This window comes from Panthera pardus, unplaced genomic scaffold (genome assembly GCF_024362965.1).
Source record: "Panthera pardus isolate Hobbes unplaced genomic scaffold, ASM2436296v1 HiC_scaffold_20, whole genome shotgun sequence".
Classification (NCBI taxonomy): Eukaryota; Metazoa; Chordata; class Mammalia; order Carnivora; family Felidae; genus Panthera; species Panthera pardus.
Genome location: NW_026526766.1, coordinates 85,940,174 through 85,953,533, shown reverse-complemented (window position 1 = coordinate 85,953,533; position 13,360 = coordinate 85,940,174). Strand labels below are relative to the sequence as shown.

Below are 13,360 nucleotides of genomic sequence, written 5' to 3'. Positions count from 1 at the left end.
TGGGCAGGAGGCTGGGATCACCACCAGTAATGGTGGTGATTGGCCTGTCAGAGGGATAGTGACCCCTTGCAAAGTCCTTATGTGGGGAGCCTAAGGCCCCGCATGAGAATGGGGAGATGGGAATACCACCCACTTCCAAGCCCACGCAAAGGCTGCTGGGGATCTGGGTCCGGGCAGAGGTTTCTAGGTAGACTTTCTCCCAGAACACTGAGGCCCTTTTGTCTGCCCACTGGTGGGCATGAAGGGAGGTGCAGTGGGAAAGCATCAGGAGGGGGTGAGTTGTTGGGGGCGGACCCTGGGACCATTCAGCTTTGCATCAGACGGTGGGACTCGGAGGATGCGGAGGGCAGGAGGCCTGGGGCTCCCAACTCCACCAACTCACCCCCCGAGATGGGACCCAGCAGAGACCGGTCCACACTCGTTGCCAGAACCAACTTCCTAAAGCCGCCTCATCACGGTCCTCTTTGCTCTGGAAGCTTCACCGGCTCCCCACTGTGCCAGGACCAAACCTACCTCTTCCTTTGGGGTTCAGGGCCCTCCCACCTCCATTCTTCTTCTTTCCCAGTCACCCCACTGAGGCCCCAACCTCTCACCCCTCCTTGGGCGTGGGGCCATCTCTTACCAGCTGTAGACGTGGCATGTGCTTCCTGAAGTAGCCACTCCAGCCGTTTCCTGCCGTGTTCGGCCAGTGGGGACAGCCAGGCCCACCTGGGGCAGCTGGGGTACGCGTGAGCCTCTGCGGGAAGCTGCCCCAGAGTCCTCCTCTACTCCACCCCCTGCCCCGCCCCGCCCCACCCCAGCAGGCTTGTCTTTCAGCCTTGGAATTCTTTCTTTAACCAAAATATTTTTTAAATATTTTCAAAACTGGTTTCATGGGGACGCCTGGGTGCTCAGTCAGCTAAGCGTCCGACTTCAGCTCCGGTCATGATCTCAGGGTCCGTGGGTTCAAGCCCTGTGTCGGGGCTCTGTGCTGACAGCTCAGAGCCTGGAGCCTGCTTCGGATTCTGTGTCTCCCTCTCTCTCTGCCCCTACCCCGCTTGCTCTCTCTCTCTCTCTCTCTCTCTCTCTCTCAAAAGTAAATAAACATTAAAAAAAATATTTTTAAACAAATAAAAACTGGTTTCATTTTATATGTTTTTTGTTTTTTTTTTTTTGTTTTTTCATGTTACAAAGTAACATAAGCCATACAAATGTACAAGATAGCATCTCCTGGTCCCATATCCTGTTAACAATCTTCCAGATTTTTCCCTTATGCAATTTTTGCCTGCCGCCCCCCCCCCCACCCCCTTTCCTCCTTCCTCCCTCTCTTCCTTTCCGCCTCCATTTTTCTTTCTTTAAGTTCTAGCTGGGGGAAGAAATCCCGACACTTTAATATCCCAGCATTGGTGGAAAATCCACAGATCATACACGAATAATTAAAACAGGTACTCAAATACGGAAATTCGGTAGGTTGGAAAGCTCGTTGAACTTCCACAAAAGGCAAACTTGTGTTTTCACATAGACTGAAATATGGCTTAGACTTGAATGCAGAATAAAACAGGTACTTAAAATTGGATTTCTTTCCCCAATTTTTAAGATTATGGAATTTTTTTCATTGTGGCAAAAACCACAGAAGAATTACCACTTATCCATTTGGGTAGTGTTAGGTACATCTACGTTGTCGTAAAACATCTTCAGAACTTTCTTATCTTTCGTGTCCGAAACTCAAAATCTGCTAAGTGGCCAGGTCATGATCTCATTATGGTTTGTGAGTTGGAGTCTTGTGTTGGGCTCTGTGCTGACAGCCTGGAGCCTGCTTCGGATTCTGTGTCTCCCTCTCTCTCTGCCCCTCCCCCACTTGTACTCTGTCTCTCTCTGTGTCTCAAAAATAAGCAAATGTAAAAAAAAAAGTTTTAAAAAATCTGCTAAATGGCAACTCTGAATTTCTCCATCCCGCCCCACCCCGTTTGCCATTCCGCTTTCTGTTTCTATGAACTTGAATACTCTAGATACTTCACATAAGTAGCATCATACAATATTTGTCCTTTTGGGGACTGACTGACTTCACTTAGCATTGTGTCCTCAAGGTACATCCATATTAAAATTGTTTTATGTGTAAAGTAATAGGTTGTTTTAATACAAAAAAGAAGGAAGCAAGCAAGCATGGAAGCTTTTAAGTAAGAAGTGAAAGTCCCAGGGGCGCCTGGCTGGCTCAGTTGGTTAAGTGTCTGACATGTGATTTCACCTCAGGTCATGATCTCAGGGTTCATGGGATCAAGCCCCGCACCAGGCTCTGCACTGACAGCTTCGGAGCCTGCTTGGGATTCTCTCTCTCCCCCTCCCTCTGCACCTTCCGTGCTCCAACTCTCTCTCTCAAAACAAATAAATAAACATTAAAAAAAAACAAGTAAATTTTTTCAAAGTGAAAGCCCCACCCCCCCACCAGGGAGGGTCATGTGCACACCCCGGCCCCTCGGTTCTGCTTCATTTCATCAACTTAAAGATACCATCAATTTGATTATAAGACAACACGATTTCAGAGAAGTTAAAAAAAAAAAAAAAACACCCTAGGAATAGATTTTACACACACACGCCCCCGCATGTTTAGAATTATTTTCACTGGGCTCTTTGCCTGTTTCTCTTGCTTCGGCAGACACACGGACCTCTGGCTTCCTTTCTCATGCCGACGCTACCGAGGACCATGACCCCACCCTGCCTGGCTGCACCACCGTCCCTCCCATCAGTCAGGCCCTTCTGGCACCTGACACATTTCATGCCCACATTTCGTGCCCATGTGTACACATTTCGTGCCCACGTGTGGGATTCCTAAAAGTAGGAGGATGTTTAAAATTTTGATTGACGTCAGTTTGCTTTCCCCAAAGGTTGTGCCGGTGCAGTCAGCCACCGACAGCTTTTGAGAGGGCCTTCCAAGCAACTTGGAAGACAGAACCTCTGGCCCAGCACCCATCCCTCCCACAGATGGGGAAACTAAGCTCGCAAGAGACAAGGACCTTGTCTCATGTCACAGGTGGCAGAGCTGGGACTAGACCCAGGCCTTATTATCCTGGCTGTTGTTGCTCAGAAATGACCCACCGGAGGCAGTCTCAGTTTCCTGGTACTCTCGCTCTCTTGCTCCAACACCTTCCATGGCTCCCTAGTGCCTATGAGACAAATTCTAAATTCCACTCACCGTCATCTGGGGCTGCTACCTTCAAGGTCATGAGTTCTGCCACTGCACGGTCCCGGTCTCTGCCCTGCTGCATTATTGAGCACCTACTGCTATGTGCCGGTCTCCATGAATAAACATCACTTCTACCTGTTTTGACCGAGAAAAGAGGAAGAATCGAAATAAAAAGCATTTATTGGGCGTCTGAGAATTGCAATTTGGGGAGCGCAGATTCAGGGAGCAACCCAAATTGTGTCCCTTTGAGGAATAAAAGCCAGGGGGTCTTTATTAGCAAATTGTAGAAGTATTAGGAAGACCACACAAGTTGTTTTCCAAACATTACGATTGGAAGAGAGAATGACATTTTACAGTGCGTCAATTTTCTAGTGCGTTACGACAGTTACTAGGAAAATATCCAGTTTTTCTCAAGAACGCGGGTGCAACAGTTCTGGGTTCAGTCATATGCCTTTGTCTAGTTTAACAGTTCAGTAGCTCCTGTGTGAAAAGCTGGAGGACGTTTTCAGCCGCAAATAAGGTTTCGTGTTCGGGGATTTTTCTCAGGTTCACGCTGGGGACCTCAGGCAAGCTATTTTAAGGGGATGACCCTCACTCTCCTCCGTGCTTGAGGATTCACGGACCCCGTCTGAGCCCCAGCGCCTGACTCAGTGAGCGCTCGTTAACGGGAACTGTCCTTTTTATCAGGATTGGCGGTCCCCCATCTGGGTGCCCACGACCCATTCAGCATTCTGAATGTCCCACATTCTCGTGCTCACCTCACGGGAGCTGCCTGGCAGTTTTGCGGAGGCAGAGCTGATATATATAATCTACACAACCACTAGCTGGGAAATGGGTACATGGACAGTCTTTGGGGGGGTCCCGAGAGAGTTCGAGTTCCAGGGGGTTCTTGGGCCCCTTCTAACGGAGGGGGGCGCGGAGAGTTCCAGGTGGGTCTTGGCCCAGGGGTCCCTGGGCAGGATCTGAGGAGGGCAGGTACTTGGGGGTGGGGAGGGCTGTTCTGGCCGGCAAAGCCCCCAGAATCCACGCAATGATTGCCTCCCGCGCTGGGTCTGGCCTCTCTCTGCCAACAACCGGCTGTGGGATTTTACACAAAGAGCCTCTTCTCTCCGGGTCTCAGTTTCCCCAGCTGTCCTACAGGAAGCCGGGTCCTGTTCCCCTGCCGAGATGTGGGCACACCGGAGGTCAGGCAGGAACGGAAAGCCCTCTGCAAACTGTTAAGTGCCGTGCTGTGTGCAGGCACAGCCACCGGGGGGGATGCGCGGCGGGGAGGCGCCGGCCTTGCTCTGGCTTCCCATCGGGGCTCACCCCGGTCCGGCCCCCCACCCCCCTCCCGGTCCGCTCTCCCTCCCTCCTTCCCCCCTCCCTGCCCTGGCGGAGCGCTGGCTCCCGGCATGCTGCGCGCTGCTGACAGCCTTATAAATAGTCGCCTTTGCGGGCGGCCGGCGAGGACGGGCAGGGCACCACTGGCCCCGGCGCCCGCCGCACCCCTCCCCCAGGTCAGTGAGTGCCCGTGTGCATGTCTGGGCGCGCGGGGGGCGCCTCTGCGGGGCGTGGGGAAGGCGCGCGCGCCCGGCGGGCGCCAGCCTATGTGTGTCGGGGCATCCTTGGGGTTTGTGCGGCTGTGTGTTTGTGTCCGTGGTTATGATCCGTGTGTATTTTTGCCTGTCTGTTCTCCCCAGGCTCTGTTCTGGGTGTTTATGCCACCCTGCGTGTGCCCCTGCGGGGGGGGGGGGGATTTGTGTGTTGCCGTCCTTCCTAGCCTCCTAGACAGTCGCCCCTTTGTCCCGGCTGGCACTCCTGGGGCTGGGGCTCCAGGTCCCTGCCCTTGGCACGTCCCAGCTGGGGCCCGGGGAAGGGGGCTGTGGCCTGACTCCCTGCCCCGGAGGATCTGGCAGGGGCAGCCTTTGTGATTGGAGGAGCTGTCCTGCCATGTCATTTTGAGCGCTGGGGGGGACGGGAAGCCCCCCGGATGATTGGTGAGGGCTCTAAGGGAGCCCTAGGGGCACCTTTTCTGAGCACCGCTCAGAGATCCACTCAGGACTCTCCAGCAGGAGCGGGTCACGGCCTGGGGATACAGGCCCAGAGAGGGGACACCAGGTGCCCAAGGTCACACAGCTGAGCGATGAGCCCTTAGGTCGCTGTCCCCCCGGGGCCCCTGTTCCCCAGGCCCCTCGGCAGACCACCCAGTCATGAGAGGAGTTGCTGCAGCCTGGCTCGGGGGCCTTATAAGGTCTGGGTGCTGAGCCTGTAACCCAACTCCGTCCTGGACCCCTGGCCTCTGTGATGCCTCCTCACGACTCAAGTTATTTTGGACGAAGGAAGTGGCAGGTGCCAGCAGGACAGAGGGGCTTAGGTTACTGGGAAGAGGCAGGGCAAGGTGGGTTGGAGGCCACTCCTCAGGGTCACTGCAGGCTCTCCCTGGCCTGGGGACCCTCCTCCTCCCTTGCCAGCTGCTGCGGGCCATTGGCAGCATCTGCCCTTCCCTAAGCACACTCAGCAGGAAAAAGGCTATAACTCATGGCCCATGAGTGGTAGGACGGCCAATAAACCTGCTGAAAGACCTACTGGGTGCCAGGCCTAAAGCAGCAGAAAATGCACCCCTGAGTTTGACCCCAGCCTGGCTCTGGAGCAAGTTTCTCCTTCTCTCCGAGCCTCAAATCCATTCCAAGACAGCTGGGAGGTGGAGTGAGGCCCCCAGCCCTATGCTCAGCCTGGGGCCAGGCCCGGTCTGATGGGGCACACAGGCCTGCAGTTCCACAGAGAGGTCCGATACCGTGTGGGTATGTGCTACACTGGGGACGTTCAAAGGAGGCACCTGCCAGTGTGGGAGCGGAGGACGGAGTCCAGGAAGACTTCCTGAAGGAGGTGACACCTGAACTGGGTCCTAAACAATAGCACCTGGGGAGAGGCATCCAGGCATCAGGTGCAACAGTAGCTGGGCCTGGAGGTGGGACGCAGTCATGGTGGGTGAGGAAGTTCCAAGCGGTTCAAGCGGTGGCTGTGAAGCCTGCGGGGGGTTGGGGGGGTGGGGGGGCCAGGTTACTGAGCCCTGTCAGCCATGTTAGGGGCCCAGGCTTTATCTTGGGAGCCAAGGAGCCACACGTGGAAGGGTTTTAAGCAGGTGAGCGATGTGGTCTGATGCTTCTCACAGAAAATCCTGCCGACTGCCTGGTGGGGTATGGAGAGACCCACGGGAGGCCGGGGCAGTGGCCAGGTGCCCTGCTTGGAACAAGGAAGTGGTGTTGAGGACACAGACTGCAGAGAGGTTCGGGAGCAAGAGGGTTGGGATGTGGGTGTGCAGGGTGGAAGTCGGGTGTGAGAGAAGACAGGGCCTCTGGCTGGGTAATAGGGCACGGAGCTGGGGACGTGGGAAGGTCTGTGGGGACTTGGGGCCTGTCCAGGGGCTGTAGACTCACAGGGCTGGGAAGGGAGGCCGGGGCTGCCTGGGCAGAGGCAGGGGTCCTGGGAACCTGAAGCCAAAGTGAGAGCGAGGAGTAAAGGGCCTGGGGTTGCGGGCATGCCAGGCAGGAGGAATGCTGTGGCGGGCGTCAAAGGTCAAGGCAAGAGAGGCTGTGATGGTAGCTGGTAGCCTTGGGGAGGGCCGGCGGGGGGGTGGGGAACGGAGGCCAGAGGTGGGTAGGTGGTAACTGTAGGTGGGAGGGGACGTTGAAGCAGAGTGGGGTCCCCAGAGGGGTCGGGGTGGACTCACATGCTGAGGAACACGGTCCTCGAGGGGGTGAGGGGGCAGGGGCCATGTGGGGGGTGGTGAGAGCCGGGGATCCCCCACGACAACTGTACAGGGCTGTGTCCCCCATGAGCAGCTCCTACAGCTTCCTCCCCCTCGGGCCTCCGTGATGTCCCTTTAAGCATCCTTGTCCAAACCCCACCCCAGGTGGGATGTATTGCAGCTCAAGTCCCCCCCTCTCTGGCCTCCACAAGTCTTTCCTCCTGGCCCCGGGGGAGCATCACCAAGGTGTTGGGCAGACGCCTGTTTTCTGGGACTCACAAAGGGAGCGGCCCAGCAGGTGCTGATGTCACTGTTTCCGTCCCTCAGCACCGCCCTCACCACCCGGCTCCTCCAGCGGGAAAAGGTGGACAGGAGGGGGCTGCCGCCCTTTTGTTACAGGTGAGGCAGGGGACACACACGGAGGAAAGGTGACTTTCCCAAGGTCACCCAACCTGCCGGGGGGCCTTCGCTGCCCGGTGCCGCTGGGAGCATCAGGGCCTGGGGCACACCGTGGGGCTGGGCAGGAGCAGAGGCAGGATGGAGGGGAGCCCCCCTCACCGGCCCCACCTGTGCCCTTGTCTTGCAGAGCGCTGACTCGGCTCCCCGGACCTCAGCAGGATGGAAGGTAGTGAGTCTCTTCTTTGCTGCTCATTGCCTGGGCCTCAGTGTGCCCATCTGTTAAGGGGGCGTGCTTTCAGGAGACATTCTGGGAAGGGGTGGGGGAGGTTCTGGGGCTGCCAGAGGGGCCCGTCTGGGAGCCTCCGACATCCTCCTCAGGCATCTCACGGGATGCGCCAGCTCCAGGATTAATTTTAGAAGCGATGAGGCCTCCTTGAGGCTCCTGAGGGCCCCACAGCTCACCTCCTACACCGGTATTTATAGAGCTGAATCCCTGCCTCTTTCTAGAAAGGGTGGGCGCTAGCAAGGGGAGGCTAGCCCTGGGGAGAGGCCCCAAGTGTGTAAATGCCAAGCCTAACAAGGACGAGGCAGCGCCCAACGCCTCTGTGGGACTCAGTCTCCCCGTTGTCCAGAGAGGGTGGGTCTTGAGGATGTCTGGGGCCCTCCTGGCTGCTATGGGCTGGGACCTGGAGGGAGACATGGGGCCAGCAGGGAGCCTGGCAGGCCCGCCTCCTGGCGGCATCACGGCCCCATCCTTGGCGTTGTGCCTCAGCCTGGGTGGCCCTTAAAGGAGCCCGCTGCTGCCGCCCGAGCGGGCGGTCACCCTGCCACCCCTCGGGCTCCGAACAGCAGCTGCCGCCGGGCTGTGGCCTCCCCCACCTCCAGGTGGTAGCCGGCCCACGGCAGGCAGCTGATGGGAGCCCTCGGGAGAAGTTGTTCTACAGATAACTCCTCTGGGTTTCCAGCCTCGGGGCCAGAGGGCCCCTGGGAGCTGCCAGGCCTTCGTCAGTGGGGAGGGACAGAGAGCCAGAGAGGGCCGGGGACTCCTTTCCTAAGGTTACACAGTGAGGACCTTCTTCTCCCCTGAGAGGAGGGGAAGGCCGGGCCGCCTGGGAAGAGGGCCCAGCTTCCGGTTCTGGGTCTGGCGCCCTTGGAGCAGGCCTCAGTTTCCCTCCGTCTGGTGAGGCTGTGGTCCTGCTGAGTTCTAAGGGCGGGGCTGAGGCGGGAGCATCAGCGCACCTCCCACTCTGGGCAAGGGTTCTTTGTGCCCACCGCAGCCGGCTTCCCTGGCAACCGTCTCCGGGGCAACGTATGTTGTGGTTGCCGACTCCACGTTTGTACCGCCCAGGGAAGGCGGGCGATGGGCAGGCCCGGGGTCTGGGAGGGAAAGGGTAGGGGACACAGCAGAAAGGGAACCATGGGGGCCTGCTGCGTGAGAAACCTCCACAACACAGAAGACTGTAAGGCCAGAGGTGACCCGCCGTTGCCCAGCCGCCCACAGGGAGGGGCTGCGAGGGCGGGTGTCCCAGCCCCTCAGAGGCTCCAGGCTTTAGAGGCCCGGCCCAGGCCTGTCCCTCCCTAGGTGCCGTTTGCCAAGCGAGTGACTGAACTCTGCTCCCCTCTTCTCTCCCACAGAGAAGCTGAAGAAAACCAAGATCATCTTTGTGGTGGGTGAGTCCAAGGCAGGCGGGGAAGGCGGCCAGCAGGGAGGCTCTTTGCAGGCGTCGGTGGGAGCCTGGGCCTGGGGTGGCACCCCGGGGCGCTGCCCCTTCTCTGCGGGGTGACCCTATCCCTGCGGCGGCCCCATTTCCTGGGGCTTCTGAACGGGTGGGCGCTTGCAGGAGGGCCCGGCTCGGGGAAGGGCACCCAGTGTGAGAAGATTGTCCAGAAGTACGGCTACACCCACCTCTCCACCGGGGACCTCCTGCGGGCCGAGGTCAGCTCGGGCTCGGCCAGGGGCAAGATGCTGTCGGAAATCATGGAGAAGGGACAGCTGGTGCCACTGGTGAGTGGGCCCGGTGGGGTGGGGGGTGATAGTGGCCCTGAGTGGGCTCCAGCCAGCAGAGCCCATGACACTCTGCCTTGACCTTCCCTGGCTCCAAACACTCCTGGCTTTGGTCCTCATGGCCCTTGGCAGAAAATTCCTTCTAGAAGCTCCCAGAGCCTCTAGGACCCTGCCCTGCTGACCCCTTTAGCCTCACTCCACCCACTCAACCCCCCTGTCCCCAGCTCTCCGCCCTCCAGCTGCCCTGGCCTTTCTGTCCTGTCCAACTCATTATATTCCTTCCTGCCTGGAATGTTCTTTCCTCCTCAGCTTTCAGACTCTCCTGGCTCCACAGATTTGGGCTCAGACCCCCTAATTTTATAACCCCTTCTCTGCCCATTCAACCTGTGCCATGTTTGGAAATTGATGAACCGGCCTCACCACACTGTGAGCTTCTCGAGGAAGGCCTGCTTTGTTCACAGTGGTGTCCTCAGATCCCTGGACGGGAGCTGGCGGGGAACAGGGGCTCCATCGATATTATTGAGTGAATGAATGAATGGGTGAATGAATGATTTAATCAGCCAGTCAAGCCTTCACATTCAAAGGAAGCTTCCTGGAGAGAGAGGCTTGTTTGAAACTTCTTTCTTAGGGCAGAGGCCTAGAGGAAGGTGGAGGGAGAGGGGTTCATGACCCCGCCATCTTTTCCGGTGCCCCCAGGAGACAGTGTTGGACATGCTCCGAGATGCCATGGTGGCCAAGGTAGATACTTCCAAAGGCTTCCTGATCGATGGCTACCCTCGGGAAGTACAGCAGGGAGAGGAGTTTGAGCGGAAGGTAAGTGCAACTTGGTGGGTGCATTTGGGAGCTGTGATGTGGGGTGGTCGGGTGGAGAGAGGGCTGCCACGATGGCCAGAGAGAGTTTGGGGCAAAGAGACACTGATTGTGGGGTTGGGGTGGGGAGAGGGGTAAGGAGGGAAACTGGAGAAGACTTTCTGGAAGTCTTTCTAGAAGTTTAGAAGAAAAGTCTAGAAGAGGAGGAAGCACAGGCTGGGGAGCTCACAAACCCGAGCTCAGGTTCCAGCTCAACAGGCCTGAGGTCCATCATTCTGCCTCCCTGACCCTCAGTGTCCCCCCAATTTGCAAAATGGGAAGACACAGTTGGCAGCTGCCTTAAGGAGCAGAATGGAGATTAGAGAGAACGTACCCTCCAAAAGTGGGGCTTGGCACCTTACAAACACAGAGGACCAGGGAGTGGGAGGGACAGGGCTGGAAGGCTCCGGCTGGCATGGGGAGAAGAGAATCTATGGGGCAGGGCAACCAGGATGATGTGGGAGAGGCGATTCAGGCCTGGCTGGAGGCCTCCAGTGCCAGGGAGGGGAGTCCAGTCTCCTTCCGTGGGCCGCGGGGAGTCTGTGAAAGGCCTAGAAAAAGTAGGCCTTGAGGATGACGGCCCCGAGTTGCCTGAACAGCTTCCCACCAGGAAAACAGGGTGGGGGCACCTCTCCCAGACATACGCACACAGGCCCCAAGCACACGCACGTGTGCGTGCACATACACAGCACAAAGCCACAGGCACATACACACATGCACACAGGCACGCATACATGTGCACACACGTCTGGCAACACACATGCACGCACATACGTGTACGTACACGGACACAGCTCACTGATACACAGGGATATACACATGCGCACACACGTGGGCACACACACATACACCCACGCCTCCGGTGTCACAGGTCATACTAGGGAAACAGGGCTGCAAGCAAGTGCAAGGGTGGGGGCTGGGCTCAAGGAGGTTTTCTTGGCAGAGGGACTCCTCCCTGGCCTTGTGGGGAGGACCAGGCATCCCCACAGGCTGGGGCAGGACCAGACCCCCAACCCCCACTTCCCAAGCCTGTGAGGCTGGGGCCACCTTTGGGCTTCCATAACTTTGAGCCTCCTCCAGTGGAAGGAGATTGGATTTCCTGACCTTGAAGTGCCCGCAGGACCTCCAGAAAGTGTCTACCCTGCTCTGGGCCTCGGTTGCCCTGTCTTTGAAATGGAAGCGGGCTGGGCTTCCTTCAGACTGGGAGGCCATGGACCCTGTGGTCAGGTGTTAGGCAGCCTCAAGTCACGTCCTGTCATGACCCACCCATACCAGCTGTGTGACGTCACCTCTGACCCTCAGGGCCACATCTAGAAAATGAGATTACTAAAAGTCTCCTTCCTTCCTGGGGCTGTTGGGGGCGCCACTGTGGGTGGTGGGCTCAGCGCAAGGGCCCAGCCCTGCCATGGGCTCCAGGGGTCCCGGCAACACGTCTTCTCAGATCTGGACACCAGGGGGCATCAGGGCCTCACCGAAGGAGGACAGGTCAGCCTCCTTCCTTTCCCTTCCCGGCTTATTCCAACAACAGTGACGTTATTCAGAAGCCCCCAGAGCTCGGCAGCCTGTCACCCCTCAGTCAAGTCCTGTCCAGCCCTGCTGTGTCAGACAGATGCCTTGATGTCCTTAGGGGCTCCTGGACTGGCAGGGGAGAGGGACACTAAGTGAATCACCAGAGGCCTCCTGAGACATTCTGGGCAGAGAAGTAAAGGGGACTCAAGAGTGTGCCCCAGAGGGCTGGGGACGGTGGGCGGGGTGGGGGGGCGTGGGTTGCATCTGGGCAGACTGCCCCAGAGGAATGAGATTTTAGCTCAAATCTGAAGGCAAGTACTTGGGATTGAGGATGAGGATTCTTGGCAAGAGCGAAGGCCTGGCTTGGGAGGAGGTTGACGAGAGCCTAGACTTCAGAGAATCGGTGTGACTGAAGCCAGGAGAGCAAAGGAGTGGGAAACACAAGGTGAGGAAGGCGGGAGGCCCTCTCTGAGGGCGCTGGAGAGCTATGGGAGAGGTTGGAGGAGAGGAGTAGTTTTAGGAAGGTCCTTTAGGCTGCCCTGGGGAAGGGCTTGATGGTCTGATCTGAGTGGGTCTCAGGTGAGGCCTCGGGCATGGGAGGATGGGGAGGAGATGGCCCCCGGGGGACGGGAATGGGGCCCCTGTGACTACCGCCCCACCCGCAGATCGGACAGCCCACGCTGCTGCTGTATGTGGACGCAGGCCCTGAGACCATGACCCAGCGGCTCCTGAAGCGCGGAGAGACCAGCGGGCGTGTGGATGACAATGAGGAGACCATCAAGAAGCGACTAGAGACCTACTACAAGGCCACGGAACCTGTCATCGCCTTTTATGAGAAACGTGGCATCGTACGCAAGGTGCGCCCCCTGCAGGCCGCGGGTAGCCCCAGGAATCTGGAGTTTTGCCTGGGTTGGCCAAAATCCCCGTGACCCTGGGCCAGCCCTCCATTCCGGGCCTTGGTTTCCCCCGCTGGCTCCGTGATGGGCTGCTGTCCCCTGTGGCTGGGCTCAGAGAGTCAGGCCACACCTCTGGGGGAAGTGAGCCCCTGCCCCATTGAGGCCCGCATGGCCCTCCCCAGCATCTCTGCCCTCCCGGCCGTCTCCCTGCAGGTCAATGCCGAAGGCTCCGTGGACAATGTCTTCTCCCAAGTCTGCACCCACCTGGATGCCCTCAAGTAGCAGCACTGGAGCCCCTTCCCCTGCTGCCCCCCCCCACCCCACCCCGTGCTGACCTGAGGCTGTCCTGGCCTGAGCTCAGCGCCTCCACCCTGCCCGGCTGGAGCACAGACAGAGGAAGCCACTTTATCCTGTTTTCATGGACAGCCAAGCACTAAAGGAATTTCCAAGGACATTCGGTTTTATTCCTTTTTCTTTGCTTTCACTGGAGTTGATCCACGTGATGTGGCCTCCAGCAGCCCCTCACCCTCCCAGTCCTCCTCAAGTCCCTCACCCCGCCTCGGCCAGCTGCCCTCCCCTGGTACCAGGGGAAGGAAGACCCAGGGCCCTTCCTCACCCAGGGCATGCTGGGTCTGGGGGTCCCGGGTGACTGAGGCAGGGTCCTTGCTCTCAGGGACTTGTGGTCAGGCAGAGCTGGGCCCTGGCCTGTGTTCCTCTGAACCCTTGCTGTGCGGCCTTGGCCCTGACCCCTCATGTCTCTGAGCATGTTTTTTATGCTGAACCCCACTGGGGCCTGTGTGCAGTAGGCAGTG

General features: G+C 58.1%; 1 protein-coding gene across 3 annotated transcripts; it reads left to right on the top strand.

Annotated features, from left to right (window-relative positions):
- Positions 1 to 4,564: 4,564 nt before the first annotated feature.
- AK1 (adenylate kinase 1) lies at positions 4,565 to 13,002 on the top strand. Of its 3 annotated transcripts, XM_019421038.2 has the most exons (8): positions 4,577 to 4,659; positions 7,218 to 7,289; positions 7,477 to 7,515; positions 8,925 to 8,960; positions 9,131 to 9,294; positions 9,991 to 10,107; positions 12,318 to 12,509; positions 12,762 to 13,002. In XM_019421038.2, the coding sequence occupies exons 3-8, from the start codon at positions 7,509 to 7,511 to the stop codon at positions 12,828 to 12,830; spliced, it is 585 nt and encodes a 194-aa protein (XP_019276583.1). In that variant the 5' UTR covers positions 4,577 to 4,659; positions 7,218 to 7,289; positions 7,477 to 7,508; the 3' UTR covers positions 12,831 to 13,002. The 3 variants fall into 3 exon arrangements, with proteins under 3 accessions (XP_019276582.1, XP_019276583.1, XP_019276581.2); XM_019421037.2 differs by lacking the exon at positions 7,218 to 7,289 and having other exon boundaries at positions 4,565 to 4,659; XM_019421036.2 differs by lacking the exons at positions 4,577 to 4,659; positions 7,218 to 7,289; positions 7,477 to 7,515 and adding an exon at positions 8,635 to 8,761.
- Positions 13,003 to 13,360: the final 358 nt, after the last annotated feature.